Source organism: Nyctereutes procyonoides, unplaced genomic scaffold (assembly GCF_905146905.1).
Source record: "Nyctereutes procyonoides isolate TBG_1078 unplaced genomic scaffold, NYPRO_anot_genome, whole genome shotgun sequence".
Taxonomy (NCBI): Eukaryota; Metazoa; Chordata; class Mammalia; order Carnivora; family Canidae; genus Nyctereutes; species Nyctereutes procyonoides.
Genome location: NW_026575146.1, coordinates 1146842 through 1173334, shown reverse-complemented (window position 1 = coordinate 1173334; position 26493 = coordinate 1146842). Strand labels below are relative to the sequence as shown.

The following is a 26493-nucleotide window of genomic DNA, read 5'->3' as shown; positions in this document are numbered from 1 at the left end:
GGAGAGTAAACAACTCTTATAATCATTTTGTAATCATTCAGCCATTCTGTTTTTCACTTTCAGTAGAGTATTCAATAAATTACAGGGGATATTAACACTTCATTACAAAACAGGCTTTGTGTTATATATGATTTTGCCCAACTGCAGGCTAAAGTTAAGTGTTCCTAGCACATTTTAGATAGGCTAGACTAAGCTAAGCTATGATGTCTGGTACGTTAGCTGTGTTAAATGTACTTTTCAACTTACTGTATACTTTTCAACGGGTCATAACTCCGTTGTAAGTTGAGAGAGATCTGTATGTTAGACGTCAGTGACTGAAGATACTGGAAAATTTATTTGTAAAGGATTTCTCAAAGAATTATGTAAAAATTCAAATAAAAATGTACTGATTTGCCAAAGACCTCAGAGATGAGGGAGACTCTCCTTGCCTCATCAACAAGCTGATTTCAAACTCTCAAGAATCAACGGATCTGAGTTACCAAGGCCAGAAGTACGGTGAATTTCGAATTATATGGGACAACAGACTATGAGAGTAAGAGAAAAACAACCAAATTCTTTAGAAAACTTCTGTTCTTGTTTTTTAAGTACTTCTGCAACCAAAGCATGTAGTTAGTATTAGTATTTCTAAAAAAAAAAAAAAAAATCAAATGCTAAAAATTCCCTCTTAACATTCCTACATTCTCGGGGATCCCTGGGTGGCGCAGCGGTTTGGCGCCTGCCTTTGGCCCAGGGCGCGATCCTGGAGACCCGGGATCGAATCCCACATCGGGCTCCCGGTGCATGGAGCCTGCTTCTCCCTCTGCCTGTGTCTCTGCCTCTCTCTCTCTCTCTGTATGACTATCGTAAATAAATAAAAATAAAATAAAAAAACATTCCTACATTCTCTTCTGTATCTCAAGAGGCTTTTTATTCTCTCCTTCAAATCTCTGCACTTCTGACCTGACGAGCGCCATATGGGGCAAAGGCTCTCACGGGGATCCTGTTTCTAAATGTCCTCTCAGCCTGTGCAACTCAGTTGTGCCGGCTAGATGGGCACTGATCCTAACCTTGACGATGCTGAGCAAGACTGCACAGCATCTCCCAGACTCTTCACTGCCTAATTTTTATTCTAAAGAAGCAGAAACGGAACTAAAATGTTTCTCTGTCTGTATCTTCCAGCCCTTGAGTCTAACCGTGCGGTTTAAAAAAAAAAAAAAAAATCCAAACTAGCTTTCAACCACACTGCAGGTGCAGGCTTTAGGTAACTCTCCTGGGGTATTAGGAAACTTCTGAGAAGGATGGAAGCCAAACGAAATATCGAGGGTGCCACACAGAAACGAACAATCTCACAGGAAAGCAGCAATCTAAAAAATGTGTGTCTTGAAACAGAAACTTCATTGCAGTGGGTGCTCCCGGCGTCCGAGGAGAAAGATGGGAGAGAGAGAAACAGTGGAGGCGGCAGCGTCCAGGACAAAAGACCCAGATCCCACAACTGCAGAGACGGGCAGAGACGCGCAGAGCCTCGGAGGCTGGTCAGCCGGCGCCCGGTTTCCTCTGTATATCCGGGACGGCAGTCGCCCGGCCCCTATTCTAGAAGACAGTCACTTCTCTTCCTCCCCTTTCTCCCAAACTCCCCTTCCGAGACGGCTGTCACTCACCTCCGAGGACTGTGCCCAGGAAGATGCATTTCTTTTTATGACGTTTTAGAAAATTCCACGTAGATCTCAGCATCTTCAGGCCCTCAAGGTACGGGCTGCCTCGGGGCGGGGGGTGGCGGGTAGTTCGCCAGGAAACGGTTTCCTCGTCGCGAGGCCCGAACGAGCAGCCGTCGTCCCGCTGGCTGCTCTCCGAAACCACAAACGCGACTCTCCGCAGAGACTGTCACCGGGGCGGGAAGGGGGCGTGGACTACAGCCGAGCCGCTGCGCTCTCTGTCGCCGCCGCCGCCGCCGCCGCCGCCGCCGCCGCCGCCGCCGCGTCGCGGTCCACGCGCCCCGGCCCCGCCCACCCGGGTCCGTCCAGAATGCGCTCCCGAGTGCATCGCCCTTCGACTTCCCTGGAAACGGCGGCCCGCGTTCTCCGCGTTCCGTTGCCCGCGTCCGACGCCGAGCGCCGCGGCCCGGGTGCGGGATGGAGGCCAAGGCGGCGTCCGCGCCGTCTCGCGTCGGCGGCGCGTGCCCTGTGACGGCCGAGGAGACCGAAAAGTGGATGGAGGAAGCCATGCAGATGGTGAGGAGTCCAGGAGGTGGATGCCGGGGGTGGGAGCTTTCTTCAAGCCCTCTTCCCGACCCGAGCATTTGAGCAAACGCCCTGGCTGTGCTTTCTTTCTCGCCACCAAGATCCCCGTGGCGGTCACGTTTTCTGGGGGAAACAGCTGGCTTTGCTGTCGTGGCATCTTCTTTAGCCCATCCTCACAGTGCTGCAGGGGGGGAACGGAGGAAGTACAGAAATCCTTTCTTTTCATCGGTGGCTTGCCTGAGCCAAACAGCCCTGCCCTCCTGACCCTCTCTAGTAGGAGGAAAGACACCGAGGAGATGTGTCTGATAGTTCACGATAAAACAGTCAGATCCTACCATTCATTCACCTGTCCTACTGCCCTGTCTTTTGTTTGTTTGTTTGTTCGTTTTAAAGATTATTTATTCTTGAGAGACACAGGGAGAGGGGCAGAGACACAGGCAGAGGGAGAAGCAGGCTCCCTGCGGGGAACCTGATGCGGGACTCGATCCCAGGACCCCGGGATCACGCCCTGGGCCAAAAGCAGACGCTCAACCACTGAGCCACCCAGGGGCCCCTACCCTCTGTCCTTCTAACGTCCTTCCTTCAGGATTGCCGATTAAGAAGGGCTCTGATCAGATTTGTGTATGATCCAAGCTTTACCCATACTTACGTGTGCCTGTGAGCTCTTTCATAGGGATAAGAGCGTGTTTGGCATATACAAGTGTAGGTACACAAATACATGCACCCACTCACATATACGTATGTAAAATGCCCTTCAGTTGTACATTTCTCTAAAGCTGCTGTAAAATGAATCTTTTTTTTCATACAGCATATTGATTATATTCTTCCAATCCCCCGTGGCTTCCATCCTCCTATAGTTAATTAATTCTGTAATTGTGTATTCATTCACCCCACTGATGTTTGTTGAGTACACTATGTTTGGCATTGGGAATTCAGCACTGAACTGATTTTGGTGTGTTCTTTTCGGTTCTCTTTTCATACTGTTTTCCCTGCATTCATTCACTATTATAGGTGAGTATTTTTCTCTAAGCCATGAGACATTACAGCATATATCATTTTGTTTCTGTTACTTACATAATGTCCTTTTAAACTTTTTTGTTTTTAAGATTTTATTTATTTATTCATGAGAGACACAGAGAGAGAGGCAGAGACACAGGCAGAGGGAGAAGCAGGCTCCATGCAGGGAGCCTGACGCTGGACTCAATCCCAGGACCCCGGGATCACGACCTGAGCCAAAGGCAGACACTCAACCACTGAGCCACCCAGGTGCCCCAGTGTCCTTTTAAACTTGTTTCTCATACTTTTTTGAAAGTGACTCACAGTAAAAAAAAAAAAAAAAAAAAAAAAAGTATTTTGTTTTACAACCCAGTAAATATGTACATAGTTATAACTGAAAAGTTTCACAGAACAGTACTTCACCTTCCTATGTGCAGTTTTCCTGGTATTTGTTTTTTTCTTGGATGGAGGAGGAGAGTACTATGTATTTAGGATAAATATTCCACACCCATGATCCTCTCCAGTCAGAAGTTCTTTGAAACGATGCTGTTGGCCTTGATCAGTCAGAGAATGGAATCTCTGACTCACCCATCCCGCGAATGGCCCCACAGGTAGCGGGAACTGGCCGTTGAACCTGCCGGTCATCTTGTCATCCTCGGTCCTGTCGATCTGGGTGGACACATGAGCCTTGGTGCGGGTGATGCGGTTGCTGGCAGAGCATTTCTGTGGCAGGTGCAGGTCCCCAAATCGCTGGCGTGGTTCTGCAGGTCCAGGATGCGCCTGCCGCCACCATGATGAGCTCAGAAAACTCTTGTGTCAATTTTTGAAAAAAAGAAAAGTCTAACCCTGGCCCCACTAACTTGATTTTATCACCCGTTCTTTGAGCTTACTTCATAATTTATTTCTTCCATTAAACTAACAAGATACATAGCCTTCTGATACTTTAATTACCATTCACATATATTTAAAAATTAATTTGTAACTTATAATATGGATTTGTTTGTCCTGAACTTCTTTTATGTTACTAAATCCTCTAAGTTGGAGAGAAGGAGTTTTCACGTGATAATCAAAATCTCACTCTCCTTTCCTCAGACCATTTCAATAATATCCTATGTTGCACAGCTTCTTACACAGAGCTGTTGCGCAGCTCTTAAATAGTGAGGAGGATAATATATGCAAAGGCTAAAATATCTTAGAGTGAGCTGCATTGGTATCCTTCCATGGGTGAGAGATCCAAAGGGCAGATGGATTCAGGGAAGTCAGATGCTGAATGCTGAATGCTGGGAAGTCAGAATGTATGGGCTCTTCTGTTTATTTTCATTTGCTTCAGGAGCTCTCCTCAATGTGTTCATGTGTGGAGCCTACATAGATGAAATTTTCAGAGATGCTACTGCAGAGGACTTACTTAATAGTGGTTTTGAAAACAGCTAACCTGAATCAGTTATTGGGCTTTCCCATTCATGTAGCAGAGCTGTGATTTTTTTTTCCATGTTTTCATATTTTGGGTCTTTATTTTCCTTTCAGTGTCTTTTGATCATAGTATATTGGAACATTTCCTCCGCCTATCTCTGCACTTATTCTCTAGACTTCTAGACTAACCACGTAAGTCCTTTTACTACCTTTTGCTGTGTCCTTGGGAAGTCACTACCCCTTCTGTTTCCCTTCATACTCTTTAAAATGAGATGATTGAACTCCACATACTTTCTCAGATCTCTCTGGCCTTGATATTTTCGTCTCTTAATTGGATTATAAACACCTGGGGGATGTGATTACCTAGTGTACCTACTCCTGCGTAGGGTCAAGGAGGCCCTTACTTAGCACTTGTGTTTTGATTTTGGCCTATACATGTTCTTTCAGGTCTTGAAGGGGGAAAAGTGCTTGTCATAAATCTTAGCTTTGTTCATTCATTCCCTCTCCACTACAGAAACTTCAAATCTTGAACTACTTTGAAGATTGTTGAAGTAATTCAAGGTATACTCTGTAGTTCTGAGAAGAGTTTAAGATTAGAGAGGAGGCATGGCTAGTGCCAAATCTGTTAACCTCTGAGGAATTTGAAAGTGAAATATGCATTATACATGTAGTAGGGCAGATACTAGCATTATCATTGCTTTTGTGCAGCGTAGACATATCTAAATGGCCAATATGAGTAAGTAGAATGTCTGGCTCTGATTGGACCAGGCAGGTGAACACAGCCAAGTCATATAATTTCTGGGTCTTACTGTCTTCATGTTTGATATAAAGGGGTTGCGCTAGAAAATTTCCATCCTAATCTCTGATTTTAATCTACAGATGTAAGCCTGAATTATAAAAGAAAGGAAAACAGTTTTTGAGAAAGGTTAAAATCTATTTTTTTTGAATCATCTAAAGTTGGTCTGTGCAAAAATCAATACAACCCTAAGTCTTATAGGTATAACATTTACGGAAGGCAACCTGACATAATATAATTAACAGCCTCAAAAAAAAATGTTCATATCAATTGACATAGTAATATAATTCTGTGGCATTTATCTTAAGGAAATAGTTTAGAAAGATAAAAGCAATCATTGTCATTTCAGTGTTACATGTAACAGAAAACTGGGAAGCAGTTCAAACTTCTGATAAAGGGAAATGGTTAAATTATGGTACATTCCTGTGTTGAATAATGTACTGTATCAAAATGATTATGGATACTATGTATAAACATGACATTATCACAGCTATCACACTCAACATTAAGCAAGCAGAATACAAATTGTTTTATACTGTACATGTACAAGCAAACAATACAGATTATTTTATAGTATACATGTAGATTTAGAGGTTAGACAGGCATATGTTCAAACTATAGAATGCCTACTGGCAACTAGCTAACCTTGATAGGCTCTTAACCTTTTAGCCACAGAGGCCTCTTCTATAAAATGAGTATGTAGTATCTATTTAACAGGGTTGTATAGATTAAAAGAGATAATGTTTATAAAGCCCCTGACAAATTATGCTCAATAAATAAAAGCTGTTTTTTTAAAACTTTTTTAAAAAATCAAATAAAGACTAGAGAACACAAATAATTAGTTAACATGGTAAAGATATTTTTTTTTTAAGGTATGGGTCATTTTAAAGAAATTTTTCACTACACTTTTGTAGTAAATACCTAATGAAAGAGATAGTGTAAGAAGAATAAAACCAGAAAGGAACCAGTGGTAAATAAATATTAGTGGAATGTAGATGGGCTCTTTATACCATCAAAGGCAGAAAACAGAGGAGAAAAACAGGTGGGTTTTAATTACATAAATATTAAAAACTTCTGCATGCTAAAAGGGCAAGGTACAAAGTAACAAAGCAAATTCGTAAAGAAATGATCGGACTTGACCAAAGAGTTGGTGGGAGAGTTGGAAAGTATGGGATGGGATGGATTGAAAATTATGTTTATTATTTAATTAGTTTAATTAACTCTATTTTGAACTTGACAGCAAAGCAAACATGTATTTTATTGAACAGCATTTCACCTAAACCCATTTTTGTGGGGTTTTGGGGTTGTTCTCACCACCTCCTCCCTAACCCATGTTTCCCAACTGCTCACCCACTCATCCTCCACATGGTGGGCTGGGCTATTCTTCATTAATAACCTGATTTGCCCTTTTAAATACTCTCCTCATTCATGGTTTCTCTCTCGTTTGGACAGCAGTCGAAGGCTTTTCACAAAAAACAAGTTAATCTATGTAAGAAGGAAGATAATACTGGGAGTTGGGACAAGGAGTAAAGGAGATAAGTTTGCTGGAAGGAAAAAGAAAATCCAAAGGAAAGAATGAAATGCACACGCCCAGTTACCTGGGGGCCTGGGTGGAGTGGGAGGCTGCCAGGCTTTCTTCCAGGTGACTAAGTCAGGACTTGGAACCCCACTGGGCTTCATGGGTTCTCCTTGTCCTCTGCTACTTCTTCTCAACTTAGCCTTAAATTCTCTTCTATGTACTTGAGGTAGCAACACAGCCACACATAAAATTCTTCAGGAGATAGTTTTACAGAAAATCTTTGTCACATGCACCCCTCATTTGTTCTTCGCTTGCAGTTTTTTATCCTTAAACTTTCTAGATTTCAGTTTCTCAAGTTTCCCTTTTTGTCCCTTACTAGACCTATTTTGAACCCAAAAAGTTACAAAACAGCTGATCAGTGGTGACTAGAGTAGAAATTTGAGGCAGAGTGGCAGGGAAGCTAGTACCTCATAGGTGTCCATAAATATTTGTTGAAGAAATGAATGCCTGGAGCAGATTACCTGGATTCTGTCCCTGGCCTCTCACATGAGCAAATTCCCTAATTTCCCCATGTCTCCCTTTGCTCATCTGTAAGATGGGGAAGCTCACCGAATCTATCTCATAGCATTGTAAACAAAATGCATTAATACTTATAAAATGCTTAAAATAGTCCTGGGTCAAAGTAAGTTTTTCAGGAAGGTGTCAGCTCTTATGATTTGCAAGCTTAGAATCAGAACAGTTGTATGTAGACATAACAGTCTAACAGTCTGTAATAGTTAGAAGCTAGAAATCTAACCTGTAGATAGGTCACTGTTCAAGCCACTGGTTTTCATTTCCGCCATACCCCCCAAAATTGCATGTGTGTCACTGATCCTTTTTTCTTGGCCTGTTTTCCTTTTGGGATCTTCTGAAACAGCACACTCTTGATTTTCCTTCTACTTTATTAAGCATTTCTTCTTCATCTCCATTGAGTGTCTCTCTCCATTGCAAGACACTTCTTGTTTACTCAACCTTTATTACTTTTTAAACTTTTCCTTTTGAAATAATTATAGATTCACAGAAGTTGCAAAGAAAGTATATAGGGAAGGCTCATGTACCCTTTACCCAGCTTCCCTCTGTGGTAACTAATCTTACGTAACTAGTACAATAATCAAAACCAGGAAAATGACGTCGATGCAATCTGTAGGGCTTACTCAGATTTAATCAGCTTTGTATGCACATGTGTGCATAGTTCTATGCAATTTTATCACGTTTGGTTTTGTTTAACCACCACTAGAACTGCTCAATCACCACAAGGCCACCATTCCCTCCTAAGCCCTTAAACCCTGGCCAGCATTAATCTGTTCTTTGTATCTGTAATTTTGCATTCAGGAATGTTATATATGTGCATATGAAACCTTTTGGGGGTTGGTTTTTTTCATTGAGCACGATTTCCTTGAAGTCCATCCAAGTGTTAAGTGAATCAGTGGGTTACTCCTTTTGTTGCTGTGTGGTATTCTATGGGATGGACATACCACAGTTTAACTATTCATCATTTGAAGGACATTTAGATCATTTCCAGTTTTTGCCTATTACGAATAAAACTCCTATGAATATTTGTGTCTGTATCTGAATTTATGTATTGTGTGAACCTAAGTTTTTAGTTCCTTGGGAGAATGCCTGAGAGTGCAATAGATGGGTCATATGTTAACTGTATATTTTGCTTTTTAAGAAACTGCCAAGCTAGTTTCCAGAGTGGCTGTACTATTTTACAGCTCTACCAGCAGTGTATAAGTGATCCTGTTTTTTCCTCAGTCTCACCAGCATTTGGTGTTTTTACTTTTTATTTTAGCCATTCTGATAGGTGTGTAGTGATAACTCATTGTGGTTATAATTTGCATTTCCTTAATGGCTAATGGTATGAATATATTTTCACGTACTTATTTGCCATCTGTAGGCCCTCTGGTGAAGTATTTCATAATATCTTTTTGCCCATTTTCTATTCGGATTGTGTTTTGTTTTTGTTTTTACGGTTGAACTTTTAGAGTTCTTTATATAGTCTTGATAGTAAACCTTTGTTGGATATGTGGTTTGCAAATATTTTCTTCCAGTTTTAGCTTGTTTTTTTCTTCTTCTTAACAGAGTGTATTCATTTCCTATGGCTTCTGTAACAAATTACTACAAACTTGATGGCTTAAAACAAAAGTTTATTCTCTTACAGCTTTGGATGCCAGGTGTTTGAAATTCATTTCATTGGGCCAAACCCAATGTGTCAGCAGAGTTGCGTGCCCTCTGAAGGTTCTAGAGGAGAATGTTTCCTCACCTTTTCCAGCTTCTGGAGCAATGTTCTTGGCTTCACTCAAAGCCCCTCCCTCTATCTTCAAAGCCAAAAGTGTAACGTCTTCAAATCTCTCTCTTTTCCTCTCTCTTATTAGGACACTTGTGATTGCATTTAGGGTCACCTGAGTAATCCAGGATAATTTCCTATCTCAGGATCTTCAACAAATATTTGTTGGGATGAGTAAATGCTCTCTCTCATGTGTACTTGGAGTTCTGTGTATTCCAAATCTTACTTTAAATAGTGTTCTTTGTATGCTGATTCCCTTAACTCATGGATACTTAGCATCGCAGTCCTTACTGCCAGCCCTCCTCCTGGCTTTCCTTTCTCTAGTACCCAGTGATGCATTTGTATATTTATTTGCATATATTCACTAAACCTTGGAACTCTTCATATTTCTGAACTTTGCATAAACTGGGCATGCTTTAACCATTGTTACAGAACTGGACAGCCTGTGGGTGGTTCATGACTCAGTTTGGAAGAATAGAGTGTTACTGCTTCAGATACCGTCTCCTTAGATCTGTGCAGGGCCTAGCTATGTCCCACTACCCTGGAGGAGGAAAGGGAGATACAGAGAAAGGAGAAGGAAGGGGCTTTTCCTTTCACCTTTATTGGCCCAAGGACAAATTGTCAGTTGAACATGGTTGCAGGGGCAAGGAACCCATGTTAGAATGATAATAGGAAGTTATTGCTACTGTAAATAAAGTATAGCTGGGAATAGGATCTAGTACAGGAGGAAGAACATGCTGTTTTAAGCAGTGTCTTCAACTTCGCACTGTATATGCCTTATGCTGTGTGTGAATACCTACACTTACTTGGTAATCTGGTCTTCCAGAGTATCTTCAAGCCTCTCAAAATGAGAAATGCTATGCTTTTCTAGAAACAGCCATACTTGGATTTTCTTGACTGTAGTGAGATGGAAATGATTATACACTAGTTCAAGAGTTGTGCTCTTCCTCTGTTCTCTCTCAGCAACAGGATCAGGGAATATGCAGATGTAACCTCCTTGCTTTCTGCTCTTTCCCCAAAGAAGTATTTTTTAGCTGTCTTGGCCCTCGGCTTCTCTGGTTCAGTCAGCGACAGAGCTAGAAGAAAAATGGACAGCCTGTGGTGGGGGAAACTACCAATATAAGCATTGGTTTACTGTTTCCGAGATGATGGTGGTGGAAATGCTCTTAAGCTTATTTTCCTAATTTATATTTTTTAATTGAAATGTACTTTACATACAATGAAATTCACAGGTCTTAAATGTTGTCCATTCAGTTTTGACTGATGCAAACATCTGTGTAATTGACACCCTCTGCAAGATAGAGGTTTGACCGCCCTGGAAAAAAGTTCCTTGTGTCCCTTTCCAGTCAGTATACACATGCCCATCCATGAAAAAATTGCTATCATTGTGTTTACTTTTGTCTGTTCTAGTATTACACCTGAAGAGACATACAGTGTGTATGCTTTTTTATGTTTGACTTCTTTTACTCAGCATGTCTGAGATTCACCCATGTTGTTAGGTGTATCTCTAGCTTGTTCCTTTCATGCTGAGTCCACCATGTGACTATGCCACAGTTTGTTTATCTGTTCTCTTGTTGATGGACACCTGTGCTGTTCCCAGATTTGGGCTATTATGAGTCAAGCTATTATGAACATTCTATTTTAGTATATATGCTACTGAAGCAAGCACCGTTATGAACATTCTTGTACAGGGTTTTGTGTGTGTATATCTGTATGGACATATATTCCCTTCTCTTAAATAACTACTTAGAAGTAGAATTTGTTCCTAGGCTATATGTATATTTACCTTTTAAATAAATTTCCAAAGTGTTCTCCAAAGTGATTATGCCATTTTCACATAGAGTGCACCAAAGCTTTTCTTGTGTCAAAGCAGGAATAGCATAGAGAGACATCCAGTCTGGTTACCTTTTTGCTATTGGAACTCTTAGAAGGTATCTTCTTAATATTCAAAAAATTAAGCAAGTAGAATTTCAACAAGGGAAGGACTTCAATAAAGTATTTATACATGTTATCTATTTTCCTTTGCAAACATATATATGATCTCTGAAAAGTTGCACAGACCCTGCCACTGCAAGAATAAGAGTCAGTTTTATTCTAACAGCCTTTTGCTCACTTCTGCTTGCAATGAGAAGAAGAAATCAGGGGCTCAGAACCTATGAAAGTTTTTTTTTTTTTTCCAAGTCTCCCTTAATATGGATATAACAGAGAAAAAAGGCACTAAATATTGAACTATATTTAGGGGGAGGGAGAGCTCAGCTGTGTTTCTTTGTTCTAGTGTTTATACATGTGTACTTATGCTATGTCTGTTTCTTTCCCGTAATCTTTCTAAGTATTGAACGTTACATCTTAAATTTTCCACTTTGTCTTTTAGGCCAAGGAAGCCCTAGAGAATATTGAAGTTCCTGTTGGCTGCCTTATGGTCTACAACAACGAAGTTGTGGGGAAGGGACGAAACGAAGTTAATCAAACCAAAAATGTATGTCATTTGAATAGTCTAATTGCAAACATACAGCAGTGAAGGTAGGAGTGCGCTGAACTTCATCACAGTAGCAAGAAGATGGGTCTGTGTCAAGACCCATAGGTACCGATGAAAGGGTAGTCTCCCTTTAACATTTCTTTTTTTGAATGCCTTCATTTCTAGTTATAAAGTGATCCATGTTTTTTAAAATTTGGAAAATTCAGAAAAATTTAATGAAGCAATAAAATCTTTGGGGTAATTTTCTATTTTATGGAGTTCTACTTTAGCACTTGAGTGAAATTCAAGAAGGGATATTAGGACATTAGAGTGTCAGTACTGAAGAAATGAATCTAATCTCCATCCTTAGCAAATCTAATACGAAAATTCCACTTTACAAAACACGTCAACTTAACTCATCACATTCTTTACTATCTTTACATATTGTTTTCCTCCTGGTAGATTAAAAAATCATCTTAGTTTATATATTTGGAGGTATTAAAGGATTGTATAAAGGAAACTGTTGGTATATTATATATAATTCAATGGAATAGTCTCTACCATCTGCTGTCTCTGTACCTATATGTGGTATTACACTTTATTATTTTTTCTTTTTTTAAAAAAGATTTTATTTACTTATTGAGTGAAAGAGTGACTGAAAGAGCACAAGTAGGAGAAGCAGCATAGGGAGAGGGAGAGCAGGAAGCCTGATGTGGGGCTCTATCCCAGGATTCAGGGATTATGACCTGAGATGAAGGCAGATGCTTAACCCCCTGAGCCACCCAGGCACCCCATCATTCCATACACTATTATTTTTTATTTTATTTTTTTTATTTAACAACTTTTTTTTAGAGAGAGAGAGAAAGAAAGTGTACATGTGTGCACAAGTGTGGCAGGGAGAGGCAGAAGGAGAAGGAGAGAGGAAATCTTAAGGAGGCTCCACGCTCAGTGTGAAGCCTGATTCAAGGCTCGAGTTTATGACCCTGGGATCATGACTTGAGCTGAAATCAAGAGTTGGACATATAACTGACTGAATCACCCAGGCGCCCTGGTATTATACTCTAATAGGTTGTGTGCCTTTATATTACTGTGGTTAGGTTGAGAAGTTCATGAATTAAGGCAGTATTTCTTGGTATTCCAGCAGTGTGTCACAGTAAGTATAAATGAAGTATGCAATTTTAGGATTATCAGAAATACTAGGTGGGCTCACAGCTTCTAACCATAAGGGCACTCATATAGACTTTGATCTTATTTGATCTTGGGAACCAGAGAACAAGTGTTGGTAATAGTGCTATGGGGAATTTAATGTTTATCTAGCACATCTATCAAAAAGAAAACACATGCAAAGTAGGAACCTGGATTCACAAAGCAATTATTATGTGGTTATCAAAATACTTGTGAGATAAGTAATAAACATAATGTAGCAATCGTGAATATACAGATACTTGTCTTGGTGTAAAATTCTGCATTTTAAGTAATTGCCCTGTCTCCATATTTGTATTTTGTGATTTGGTATGATATCTTTAATATCAGAACTTTGAATGCCCTAATGTCATCCATCTAACCCCCCAAATGACCTGGGTTTCTTCTGTATCTTGAAATTAACCTGCATTTATTTTGGTTTATGTGTCCTATAGAAAATTACTCTACAAAAGTCTTCTATAGAAAGACTCTTGACCCCAAATAAGGAAACCTGAGTCCTACTTTTGGCTCTGATACTACCACCACTCTTATCACTACCAATCACCTCTCCCAGCTGTGTGTTTTTAACATGTTCTAAGTTTGCTTATAGTTATTCATTATTAAAAGAGAAGTTGAGGGGCACCAGGGTAGCTCAGTTGGTTAAGTAGCCGACTTTTTATTTCAGCTCAGGTCAAGATTTCAGAATCCTTGGATCAAGCCCTATTGTGGCTCCCTGCTTAGTGGGGAGTCTGCTCCTTCTCTGCCCCTCCTCCAGCTTGCACGCTCGCTCTCTCTCTTTCAAATAAATACATCTTTTTTAAAAAACCCAAAAAACACTTATTTGTAAGACACCACATCACTCTGGATTTTCTTAAAAAAAAAAAAGAAAAAAAAAGAGGTTGATTGCAGTGATTCAGTTCAAAAGTTACATATTGAGAATCCTAGGGAGATTTGGTTCAGTAATTCTGAATCTGATTTTTAAAAAGTACCTGAGTTGGGGAAACTTTTTTGTTTTTAAGTTCCTCAGTTCTAGTATGCAGGTAGGTTTGGGAACCTGTTCTCTAAAGTGCCTTACAGCTCTGAGTTTGTAATTCTGTCCCTGCATTGCTTCCATCTGCCTGTAGCTTCAATGGCACCTTGGCCACTGTGCCAGCATTTCTCACACCCTATTCTGTGTCACAGGTAATGAGAACCTTTTTATTTGCCCCAACCAGATTTTATACTTGTTGAGGACAGACTTTTTAAATCTCACATAGGATATAGCACAGTGGCTTATACATAGTTAGCAATCAGAATAAGCTTTTGATAAATGTTATTATCCAAATGTTATTAATAATTATTGCATACAGAGCACATATATAGCACACAGCATCTGCTTCGTATAATTCAGTGTTTTATGAGGTAGAGATGCCAGTGTACCCTGTATTACAGATAGAGGAACCACAGAGAAGTTATGTAACTTGCCCAAGGCCACATAATTAGTGATGTCACAGACAGGATTCAAATTTAGCTATGGTTATTTCCAAATGCTATGTAATTTCTCTGTATTCTACGCCACCCATGAGGTATCTGAGACTGATACCAAATCTTTGCTTTTCTCTAGAGTCTGCCAGAATATAAAATCTCATCCCAAAGAAAATGTAAGTGATGACATTCCACTAATTAAATACAGATTTGTGTAGAGTGAAGGATAGCTTTGAAAACATTGACAATGGAGCACATGCTTAAAGACTTCACGCTTCCCCTAGAATATTCACAAACTCTAGACCATCCCCCCCACCCAGACTTATATTTTCTATGGCATTTTAATTGAAAGAGCATCCCTTTAGGTTCTGAGATACTTAACTAAAAATATGGCATAATTCTCATGACATCTCCTATAAGGTGTGTCTTTTCTTCATGAGGTTATGGGAATAGAACTGGGAAATACATTGCCAAGTGCTAAGAGTGTCCCAAAACTTTATTCATTAAAACGCCAGAAACATCAGGCCCATTTTGTTGTATTTATATTTGAGTGTTTGTAAAATGCAGTTACATGTTGATGCCAGTGCTTCTTTTTTCAGGCTACTCGACATGCAGAAATGGTGGCCATCGATCAGGCCTTAGATTGGTGTCATCAAAGTGGCAAGAGTCCTTCTGAAGTATTTGAACACACTGTGCTGTATGTCACCGTGGAACCGTGTATTATGTGTGCAGCTGCTCTCCGCCTGATGAGTATCCTTTGACTTTGTAAGTTAATGTCTTGTGCCTCTCCTATAAACTTAAAAATGGCCAGACACATAAGCTGTTTTCTAATATGTGAAAACAGATCTGTGAAACAAGTTATAATATATTGTACCCCTTGGCCAAAATTTTTAGGAAAGATTTTTGAATAATAAAATTACTTCATTTTATATCAATAGATATAAAACTATTAGCCAAATAAACTAGAGAAAGAAAAACTAAGAGCTAACTACTTATGTAAGGATAAGTCATAAATTAAGGTAGATGATAAAACTGTGCAAAGAATAGGTCTGAAGAATATGCAACTTCGGATAATAGATTATTGGTGCCTTTGGATATAGATTATAGGTGATTTAAGAATTTTTCTTTCTCTGCTTATATGTTTTTGTTTATTTTTGCCATGAATACCTATTACAATGTGTGAAAAATTTTAAGTCAAAAGTAAATATAAGGTAAAAAACAAGTCACTTATAATGGAAATTGAGAAAGTTACAGCTCTTTGAAGTGTCTTTCATAGAATGACACACATATTGAGTGTTAGCAAGTTTGTCTCCAAAATCTTTAAAAAATTATTTGCTAGTTCAAAGATTCAATTTCATACTTGTGCATTGTTATGTACTTATTTTGCTATGTATGTGTGAAAAATTTTATCACTTTAAAAGTAACACAGGGTTTTGAGTATAAATGTGTACAATCTCTACTGTGTAAAGAGGGGAGTTCTGGTCAACTTAGAACTCTCTCCCTATCCTACCTTACAAAGTGGTTCAGCTTTGATCTGTTTTATATTGGGGCACAGGTTGTATTTTATTTGGGGAAAGATGAAGGGACAATCCTATTTTTGAAAGGTGAAAATCCCTGGATTAAATTCCTACTTCCTTTCTGGCTCCAATTCTCTAATGACTCAAAGAAAGTGAGTTAGGAAAGACAAGTGAGAACACCAAACTGTGAACATTTAGCAACTATGTAGTCAGTTTTCATTATTTGCAATTGGAAGATGTTAATCTCTGAATCCTTTAAACCTCTTCCTTTGTGTAGATGGATTGTATGATTTTTAAGACTGAGCCTAAGTATAACTGTTTTTAAAAGTAGCCAGAGCCTTTCTGTCCAGGATGGCCTGGTTTTGTCACTGTATGCACTTGAGCTGCACATTTCTCTTCAGGACCTTAATTCTTTCTCATAAATCCCACTGGTTGTATATGGCTGTCAGAACGAACGATTTGGCGGTTGTGGCTCTGTTCTAAATATTGCCTCTGCTGATTTACCAAATACCGGGAGACCATTTCAGGTAATATGATCTGCTTATGCTTTTTCTTCCTAATTGGTTGGATCTCTTTATCGGCTTGGGAATACTTCACATGTGGTCAGGATACCAAAAGGCTGTGCTAGAACCAGGCCAACTCTGGGACCTCTGGTCAAGTTCATTTTTGCCTCAATAGAAGAAGACAGCTAATCACTTCCAGGTGAGTGCTTGGCTCTTTTAATTAGCAGAATCTCTCCAGAAGAAGAGTCTGTGGCCTTCCCAAGTGTCTTCTGACAGTCTTCACCAATGCCTTCAGGTATGTTTGGTGATGCTGTCACTTTGGCATTTTCACTCAGTTGATTGTCCCCACCTCCATGCTGTACCACATTTGTGTGAAGCTTGGCCTCTCAGTGACAGTAGATGCTATTTACAGTGCACACACAATATTTTTACACAAAGCCAGTCATTTTGCTTTATTGCTATGTACTATATTTTTAAACATTTTTTTTAAAAAAGATTTTATTTGTATTTATGAGAGTGACACAAAGAGAGAGAGAGCCTAGGGGAAGGAGCAGAGGGAGAGGGACAAGCAGACTCTGCTGAGCACTGAGCTGGATGTAGGGCTTGAACTCAGAACTCTGAGATCATGACCTGAGCCCAAACCAAGAGCCATACGCTTAACCAACTGAGCCACACAGACATCATTGTTGCTGTGTACTACTTTTGGTGTCTAGCATTATCCCCCCCCCCCCGCCTTTTCAATATTGAAATTTCCCCCAGATCCAAGAATCCATATTACTTTCATCTTCTCTTAAAAATTCTACTTTGCTTTTAATCTTGCCACCTGTCCCCAAGTTTTTGTGTTTAAGGCTATGAGCATTAGGAAATGATATTTCAGAGTTTGGCCTATAGACACATAGCATCTTTCACAAACTAGTTTGATTGTTTTTTCTAAGGTTAATCCTAAAATATTATGTTTTAACAAGAAAAGGATTTAACAAATGCTGGACATGGTGGGCAGTTAACTTCAAAGATCTCAGCAGTTCTTAGGAGAATACTGAGTACCTATGAAGGGCTAAATTTGGCTGAATTCCACTGAGAATAAGTTTTGGAAAACATTCTATTTTGAGTTTTCCCAGCCGAACATTCTTTCCTAACAAATTCTGTACATCTGAGAATAGATGACTTTTAACATCACATCAAACAAATTGTAATAGGACAACGGAGAGTAAACAATATGATCGGCTTGACCATTAAGAAAATCTGCAAAGTGGGATCCCTGGGTGGCGCAGCGGTTTGGCGCCTGCCTTTGGCCCAGGGTGCGATCCTGGAGACCCGGGATTGGATCCCACGTCGGGCTCCCGGTGCATGGAGCCTGCTTTTCCCTCTGCCTGTGTCTCTGCCTCTCTCTCTCTCTCTCTCTCTCTCTCTCTCTGTGTGTGACTATTATAAATAAATAAAAATTAAAAAAAAAAGAAAATCTGCAAAGTGATTTGATTTTTCTAATCACTTATATCAGTACTTCAAAATTTGCTTAGTTAGCTCTTTCTTTACAAGCGAAATTACTGACTCTGTACTTCATTTATGAAAAAGAGCTAAAGAATTTCTCAAAGCTTCTGGGCAGAACAAAGATGAACCCTTGGATATCAGACATGGGTAGAAAATTTCTCTACAACACAGTGACATTGGTTGCATAAACTGTCCTCTGTTACACATCTCTGCACAGAGTTGATCTGGCTGAACCAAAGAATAAGTTTGTTTGTAGTGTATGTACCTGGCCTAATTGGCTTCAGTGAAACGATGACCATTGTTTGAAGACCAATCTCCAGGTTTGATGCCAAATTATGTTTTGTTTTTGTTTTTAATGTTTCGAGAGTCTAAAGAAAACATTGATACCTTAGGTTTCTGGAGCCTATGTTTTCTTCCTTTATTTGGTTGGGTTGGGCAGGGGGTTTTGTGTGAGGTGTTTTTGTGTTTTTTTCTTTTTTAGTTTTGTTTTTCACATACCCTTGTGTGGAGGGCTGACTTTCAATAGATTGCAGGGAGAGAGCTGCTCTGCTACATGGGAAACCCTGACCCAGAAGCAGGTTCCCCATGAACACTCACTGGTGATGGGTGAGGTGGGTAGGCCCATTCCGGTCTTGCTGTTTCCCAGGAGGAGTGGCTCACCACACCAGACTGTGTTGAACAGGACTGTGTAGAGCAGGGTGTGAGGGCACATGGGCAGCCTCGGGCTGGGACAGCAGGGGGACAAGTTCTCTGAGGCCAATGAGGCTCTATGTCACTACCCAGTCTTCTGCTTGGGTGGGCTTCTGACTTAGCGTGTTCAGTCATAATCCCACAGGTGGTAGCTTGGCCCCATTGGCTCCTTAGCCAAGCACATATACCAAATGTATTTTTTTAAGAGCGTTCTCACATGATTCCACTGAGCAGCCAAGGTGGAGGATCATAGCTCTAACTTCATAGGTGAGGAGGTGCTTTGTGCTCCTTATGTTTATGAGAGCATAAGGAGAGGTGGGAGATCTGAGGAGCATGAGAAGGAGGCCTGAGAATAAGGGGATTGACCCACCATGGTTAGAATGATCGGAGAAGGTTGGGAGAACTGAAAAGCTAAGGAGGAGAGAGTTCTAAAAAGAAGTGAGAATGGTCAGTAGTCTCCACACTGCAAAGAGTTGTGGAGGTTGGAAAGCAAACCAGTGTTTTGGTCAATAGGGGCCCTTGGGATATCTGTCATCACAAGACAGTAAGGATGAGGTTGAGGAGGAAATGAAAGCCACACAAGCCTACAGCCAGGAGTCTGGAATGTTCTCAGGGACCAGCAGCGTCAGCAGCTTGCCTGAGAGGCAGGGTGGAAGGAAGGTTATTGGGTTGTTTTTTTTTTTTTGCCCAGCCTTACTGAGATAAAATTGACAGTTAATGTCGTGTAAGTTTAAAGTGTACAATGTGATGATTTGATAGATACATAGATTGTGAAATGTTTACCACAATAAAGTTAGTTAGCACACCATTCACCTCACGTAATTACCATTTTGTCGTTATGGTGAGAACGCTTAAGCTCTACTCTCTTAACAGTTTTCTTTTTCTTTTTTTTTTTAAAGATTTTATTTATTTATTCATGAGAGACACAGAGAGAAAGAGAGCCAGAGACACAAAGCACAGGAAGAAGCAGGCTCCCTTCACGGAGCCTGACGTGGGACTCGATCCAGGGTCTCCAGGATCACGCCCTGGGCTGAAGGCAGCACTAAACCGCTAAGCCACACGGCCTGCCTTCTTAACAATTTTCAAGTACACAATACAGTATTGTTAACTATAGTCACCATGCTGTACCTTAGATCCTTAGAACCTTATAACTGAAAGTTTGTATCCTTGGATCAGTGTCTCTTCATTCCCACCAACCCCCTGCCCCTCTGCCCCTGATAACTACGATTCTACTCTGCTTCTATAAAGAAATGTTTTATGTTTATATAAATATATAAATTATGTATATATATATGTGTGTGTGTATATATATATTTTTTTCATTATATGCAATAGAATATTCAGCCATAAAAAACAAGGAAATTCTGCCAACTGGGGACAACGTGGATAGACCTTGAGGGCATTATGCCAAGGAAAGACAAATACTGTATCATCTCACTTATATGTACAATCATTTTTTTTATTTTTTTTATTTTTTTTATATGTACAATCTAAAAACATGAAACTCAGAAAGTTTATTTCTTTGAATGGGAGAGATTTACGCAGGCTTTATAATAGGCCCAGTTAAGAGATGATGGAAGGCACAAGAGAAAGAGAGGTTCATTCTGAGCAACAGACCACTCTAAGCAATGACCACACTGGGCAGACCCTTGTGCTGGCACTCATTGGCTGCTTCCTCTCCTGTGGTGGCTTCCAGATGTGCCTCCTTGGCATCTCTGTTCATTTTATCATTTCATGCACCTTAGAAGGATGCAGTGCATCAAGTCTGTGACATGCTTTCAAAGCCCTGGATATTTTGATCTCATTTTATCTCATTCTTTACCTGTAGGCTCCCCACCCCACATTAGTTGGTTTCTTTATAAACAGCCTAAGCTTATTCTTACTCTTTCCTTGAAATGCTCTGTTTCTTTAAATAATTGCGCTTTTGTTTTTATTTTTTTAAAGATTTTATTTATTTATTCATGAGACACAGAGAAAGAGAGGTAAAGACATAGGCAGAGGGAGAAGCAGGCTCCATGCCGGAAGCCCTATGTGGGACTCGATCCTGGAGTTCCGGAGGCGAAGGCAGACGCTCAACCGCTGAGCCACCCAGGCGTCCCTAAATATTGCTCTTTAAAATTTTTTTAAATTTGTATTTATTTTAGTGCATATGTGCTTACGAGTGGGGTGGGGGTCGGAAGGTAGGAGAAAGAGTCTTTTTAGCAGACTCTACGCCCAATGCAAGCTGTCTCAGGGCTCAGTCTCATGACCCCAACATCATGAACTGAGCGGAAATCAAGTCAGATGCTTAACCAGCTGAGCCACCCAGGTGCCCCAAATATTTGCTATCTTTAAGGCAAGTTCAAGGGAAGCCCGGATAGCTCAGTGGTTTGGCACCACCTTCAGCCCAGGGCGTGACCTGAAGACCCTGGATGGAGTCCCACGTCAGGGTCCCTGCATGGAGCCTGTTCTCCCTTTGCCTGTGTCTCTGCCTTCTCTCTGTGTCTCTCATGAATAAATAAATAAATAATTTTTTTAAAAAAATTAAGGCAAGTTCAGGCTTTGTCTTCATGTAATATTTCATGTAATTTCACTCCATGCCGTTATCACAATTTCTAATCTTTCACATAACGGCCTCTTATCTCTAGTTAGATACCAAAGATAGACCAAACTGAACACTTCTTTTTTAAGATTTATTTATTTATATGAGAGACAGAGCATGCATGGGAGGGGCAGAGGGAGAGAGAATCTCAAGCCGATTCTGCACTGACTGAGCATGGAGGCCCACACAGGGCCAATCTCACAATCCCAAGATGACGACCCCAAGCTGAAACCAAGAGTTGGTTGCTCAGTCGACTGTGCCAGATCCCCCTCAAACTGAATACTTTTTAAAAAAAATCTGCTATAGTAAGGTTCCACATTTTTTTTCTGTAAAAAGCCTAATATAAATATTTTAGCCTTGTAAGCCACTTATGTCTGTTACATCTTTTTTTTTTCCACAACTCTTAAAAAATATAAAAATCATACTTAACTGATCATTTTCAGCTGTGGATTGCCAACTCTAGCTCTGTAGCATCAAACACGTAATGGGCTACTAGTAAGTACACTAAATAAAAATAGCTGATGCCTAACAAACTCTTAGGAAGGCCAGGTATTTAACAGGTGTTATTTTATGTAATGTTATTTAATCTTCATGAAATCCTTCTGAGGTAAGTGCTGTAATTACCTCCATTTCACACAGGAGGAAGCTGGGGTACAGAGTTTGATTATCATACCCAAGATCACATAACTAGTAACTTCAGTAGTACTTGATGGAAAAATAATAGTTGGTTAGAGTGACATTTGAGTCCGTACATCTATTCTTTTGTAACATACTTCCTTACCGCATTATTGCTATCCCTAGAGCATATTAACATTACCTGAAGTAAATTTATGTAATTATGTATACATTGTTGTTTTTAATGGGCTACAGACCACATTTTCATAGGCCAATATTCATTCTCAATTTTCTCATTTCATCAGTGCATTCCCGGATATCGGGCTGAGGAAGCGGTGGAAATGTTAAAGACCTTCTACAAACAGGAAAATCCAAACGGTCAGTTTTCCCGTGCTATACAAAAAAATAAAGACAAATCAGTGTGAAGAGACTCTGACAAGCACCTACCCTCTTCATTTTCTCTTTTTCTTTTCACAGCACCCAAATCAAAAGTTCGGAAAAAGGAATGTCAGAAACCTTGAACTTGTTCTGATGGAAGGTTGATACCCCTCGATGGAATTCTTGGACTGAAAAAAAGCTTTTGACATCACTGAATCATGTTTATCTGTGTCCTTCGCCCCTGGAAAAATTGTCTCTCATGTATTTGTGCTGTTGAGGAAACAAATTAGCACGTTTTAAAAGTCTCACAATTGTAAACAATGATTAGCTTTTCCATAAGCTTCAAGAACATTTTAAGAAGGGGAAAAGAAGATAAAGATTGAGGTCTTAGAAATTAGTAAGTGATGCATAACCTTCCTGCCAAAATAATTGCGCCCATGCCAGAACGTGCTGAGTTTGTGAATGTGCATCCAGACCCAGGCAGTTGGCGTGTGTCCGGACCGCAGTGTGCCACACGGAGGACACCTGGCGCTTCAGAATTGGATTCTTCATTCTTTGTGGCCATTCTGTTCTCCCAGTGTATTGAGGGCCCGTGACTTCCTTGGAATTTGTTTAGGAGTTATGTACATCTAGTCTATGAATGTGTGCTTCTCAGAACAGGTGTTTTTTTTTGTTTTTTTTTTTTTTGTCTTTTTGCTTTTATAAGGCAGAGAAAATGCATACTTTTTTTTTTTTTAAAGATTTTATTTATTTATTCGTGAGAGACACAGAGAGGCAGAGACATATTCAGAGGGAGAAGCAGGCTCCATGCAAGGAGCCCGATGTGCGACTTGATCCTGGGACTCCAGGATCATGCCCTGGGCTGAAGGCTAGAGCTAAACCGCCGAGCCACCCAGGCTGCCCAAGAAAATGCATACTTTTAAAACAAGTACTTAAGTGTCATTTTTAAATCATAGCATATTGCTATAATAAAACCTTCCTTATTCCTTCTTTGAAGATGAATATTTTCTTAAAAAGATAAAAACATAAGTGAGACAATTCCTTCTTTATTATTGAGCAGCTATACTATGCCAGGCTTGATTTGTTCATCAAATCAGTGAACAAAACCATGAATCTTGCCCTTATGGAGTGGCTATTCTAGCAGGAGGAAACACATAATACACCTGTTAGATTATATAGCATTTTAGAAGATGTTAAGAATTGTGTCAATAAGAAAAAACAGAGTAAAGAGGATGGTAAGGTGGCATTTGGTATTGGGACTGCTGGTTACACAATTTAAATAGAATGGTTTAATCTGATATCAAATTGTTATTTCTTTTGATAAAAGTCTATATTTAGAATTTAAAACCTAAAATTTAGAAATGTGCACGAAACCCTGGGCAGGGTCTCCACAGCAGGAAGTCCCAGACACTCAGGCTTTCTGCTGCAGTAAGGGCTGGCGCTAAAGAACAGTTTTGCAGAGCCGCAGTGGGGTGCGCTGCGTCTGCCCAGAAGGGGGCCTCGCCGTTCCACCAGAAGCCCAGCTCCAGGCCTCTGTTGCATTTCTTCAGCGGATTCATTTCCTTGATGCAAAGCATCTGTATTTGTTGGTTCTACCATTTGAGCGATGTCTGACTTGTTTGTTTTGAATTACATTACAGGCTGGAATGTAATTGTGGTAAAAGTATTTTTATATTGCTGAGAGTAGCAGCTAATCACAAGTTACATGCTTCAGAGGATTTATAATTGCTTGCTTTTGTACGTGTATGTTTTTAACTACATTTGAGAAATTTTATGGAGAAGAATATGCATAATTTTGAATCTATAATAATGTTACATGTAACTTATCTTCAATTTCACCTACTTTAAAAAATTATTTCTTCATTAAATTTTAGTGCTTTGACTAGTTTATTCCTTTTTGCAGTTGGTCGTAATTCATTCCTGGTTCCTTCTGCTTTCCTGCAAGCTGACTCCAGTGCACTTACTATCTTCGCATCATCGTTTTCTCAGGGATTATTTGTAGACAAAAAACCTGGAATCTTGTCTAGTGCCAGTAAGGACCAATAAGTCTGGCTAAGTATGTATGTCAAGTAGGTTCTTGGTAAACATTTGTTAAGTAAGATTATTGATTGACGTTTGGAGAAAAATGAGTAATAAGGAGAATATCTAGGACTTGAAGTCAAAGCCAGAAGTAGTATATGGGTGTTTTGGCTATCTTACAGATAGTCAATATTAAAAGTATCAAGAAAGTAATAAAACCAAGAAGGATAGAAAAGACTTATACATATATTCTGTCTCTGCTGTGTTTTGGAGATTGGGCATTTCCTAATTCCTAAGCATGGCTGAAAATTTTAATTTTGGTTACCACCCTTTTGATTCTCTCTTCAGTGATTGATTGACTTCCAGAAAAGTCTCTCCTATTTTTTTGGTTTTAGGCTCAGTTTCCTCTACTGCTTTTGGGGGAAAAAAAAATCAGTTCAGAGGGCATATTGCAGATTGGAGGTGAGCACCTCTGGTGCTGATAGAGGAGCATTGTGAGGTCATAGACATTGAGGGTACGAGATTCTGACCACAATTTTGAAGTGGTGGTGGTGAGTTCTGGACATACGATGAGGTAATCCTGCTTCCTGAGTTCCACATTCTGTAGCTACTTACACATGGCTTACAATATTAGGATGCTCCAGTTCAAAACATTGAATCCAGTTGGTTGACATTGATAGTGCCTAAGAGACTGGCTGAGAGACTTGTTTTGTGCATGGGATGATTCTGAAAATTGTCGAATGTGAAAAAGTTTTAGAATCATGGCCCTGTTTGGAGGAATTAGTAGGAAACGATTGCATCTAAGTTGCTAGAGTATCCAGTGTTTGCTGGTCTTTGCAGTGGACTTGGCTAAGATGGATGGTGTGTAATGTTTTGGCAGGCTTCGATCACTGATAAAAGATTATGTTAAAATATCTTTGCACTTTCTTGTTACTTGGCACAAGCATCTCTTCTTGTGTTGCATTTGGAATATTATGGAGGGAAAATAGATAGCCAAGAATGCCAATGTAGGCAAGCACTATTAATTTTCTATAAACTTTCTATTTGCAAATAATTTCAGACTTATAAATTTAATTGGTTAACATTTTATACCTTTAGCTTTATCATTGCTCTGTTTATTCTTTCTCTCCCTGCCTATCTATCCATATCTATGTACGTATGAATGTATATAATGGTTCTTCTCAACCATTTAGTAAAAAGTTACATCACACATCATGGCCCTTTGCCCTGAAATATTTCTGTATTTCCTAAGCATAGGATATTCTCTTATATAATCACAGTACATTTCCTGGCTTCAGAGTATTTAACATTAGTACAATACTTTTATCTAATATACTGTTTGTATTCTAATATTGTCAGTTGACCCCATAATGTCCTTTAGAGAATTTTCCCCACCCACCCCACAGTATTGGAATATTCTAAGGACAGGTATCTTATTTAGTTGCCATGCATCTTTAGCTTATTTTATTTTTTAAAGATTATATTTATTTGAGAGAGAGAGAAAGAGAGCACAAGCAGGGGCGGGGAAGGACAAAGGGAGAGGGAGAAGCAGATTCCACACTGAGCAGGGAACCTGACTTGGGACTTGATTCTGAGACCCTGAGATCATGCCCTCAGCCGAAGTCAAGAGTATGACACTTAACTGACTGAGCTACCTAGGTGCCCAACTATTATCTTTTTTTAATAATGGTGCTTTCTCACGATTAGATTCAGGTTCTGCATTTTAGGTGATGTTATTTTCTCAGAATCACATTTAAAGGCACCCAAAGGCCATCTGTTCCTCACGGGTGGTGTTGATTTTGGTCACCTGGTTAATTTTGATAACTTGATTTCTGTACTATGTAATTACTGTTTTTTCTCTCCCTTGCCATGGGTAAACAATCTGGGGGAGAGAACTTAAAGTTTTACAGGAAAATGTATTTGATATTAGTAGAAAGGAGGGGGGGGAAATCAATGATATAAATTTCAGAGCAACTATTAGGTTATTTGATTGTATTCTTTCTCTTTTATCATATCAGCTGAAATTTACAAAATTCTTTTTGTAATAAGAATATTTTAAATAGGGATGTCAATAAAAATGAAAAGGAAGCCTCAAGTTCTTTCTCTCCTGATCTCCTTAGCAAAACTAATATATCAATTATATCTAATAAGATAGTTTTGGAAAAATAGGTCTGAGATGTGATGTTCCTGGTATCACAGATGGTCCATAGTAATCCAACAGGACGGATAATCTAGGTAGGTAGTCATTGGCCATAAAAACAGAGTTCTTGGGATCCCTGAGTGGCGCAGCGGTTTGGCGCCTGCCTTTGGCCCAGGGCGCGATCCTGGAGACCTGGGA

General features: G+C 39.7%; 2 protein-coding genes across 4 annotated transcripts in view; one reads left to right on the top strand and one right to left on the bottom strand.

The window, feature by feature from the left end:
• PEX3 (peroxisomal biogenesis factor 3) overlaps window positions 1-1937 on the bottom strand; it is a 37902-nt gene extending 35965 nt beyond the window's left edge. For 2 of the 3 annotated variants that reach the window (XR_008662475.1, XM_055309740.1), the window contains exon 1: window positions 1638-1936. Coding sequence is in view for 2 of the 3 variants with exons in the window: in XM_055309740.1 (XP_055165715.1) it covers window positions 1638-1710 (73 nt within the window). In the remaining variant the exon portion in view is untranslated. Of the gene's footprint in view, window positions 1-1637 lie in introns of all 3 variants that reach the window. The other variant, XM_055309741.1, reaches the window with a different exon arrangement.
• A 134-nt stretch (window positions 1938-2071) lies between these two features.
• On the top strand, window positions 2072-24026 carry ADAT2 (adenosine deaminase tRNA specific 2). Its single transcript, XM_055311430.1, has 6 exons — window positions 2072-2207; window positions 11635-11739; window positions 14964-15114; window positions 16302-16408; window positions 22064-22136; window positions 22236-24026. Exons 1-6 carry the CDS (start codon window positions 2109-2111, stop codon window positions 22277-22279), a joined length of 579 nt encoding a protein of 192 aa, XP_055167405.1. The 5' UTR covers window positions 2072-2108; the 3' UTR covers window positions 22280-24026.
• Window positions 24027-26493: the final 2467 nt, after the last annotated feature.

Excerpts from the sequence above, each read along its gene's own strand:
- ADAT2 (XM_055311430.1), top strand. The coding sequence starts at position 2,109 with ATGGAGGCCAAGGCGGCGTCCGCGCCGTCTCGCGTCGGCGGCGCGTGC. Across the intron at positions 16,409-22,063 it reads ATACCGGGAGACCATTTCAG|TGCATTCCCGGATATCGGGC; the intron begins GTAATATGATCT and ends TCATTTCATCAG. Across the intron at positions 22,137-22,235 it reads CAAACAGGAAAATCCAAACG|CACCCAAATCAAAAGTTCGG; the intron begins GTCAGTTTTCCC and ends TTCTTTTCACAG.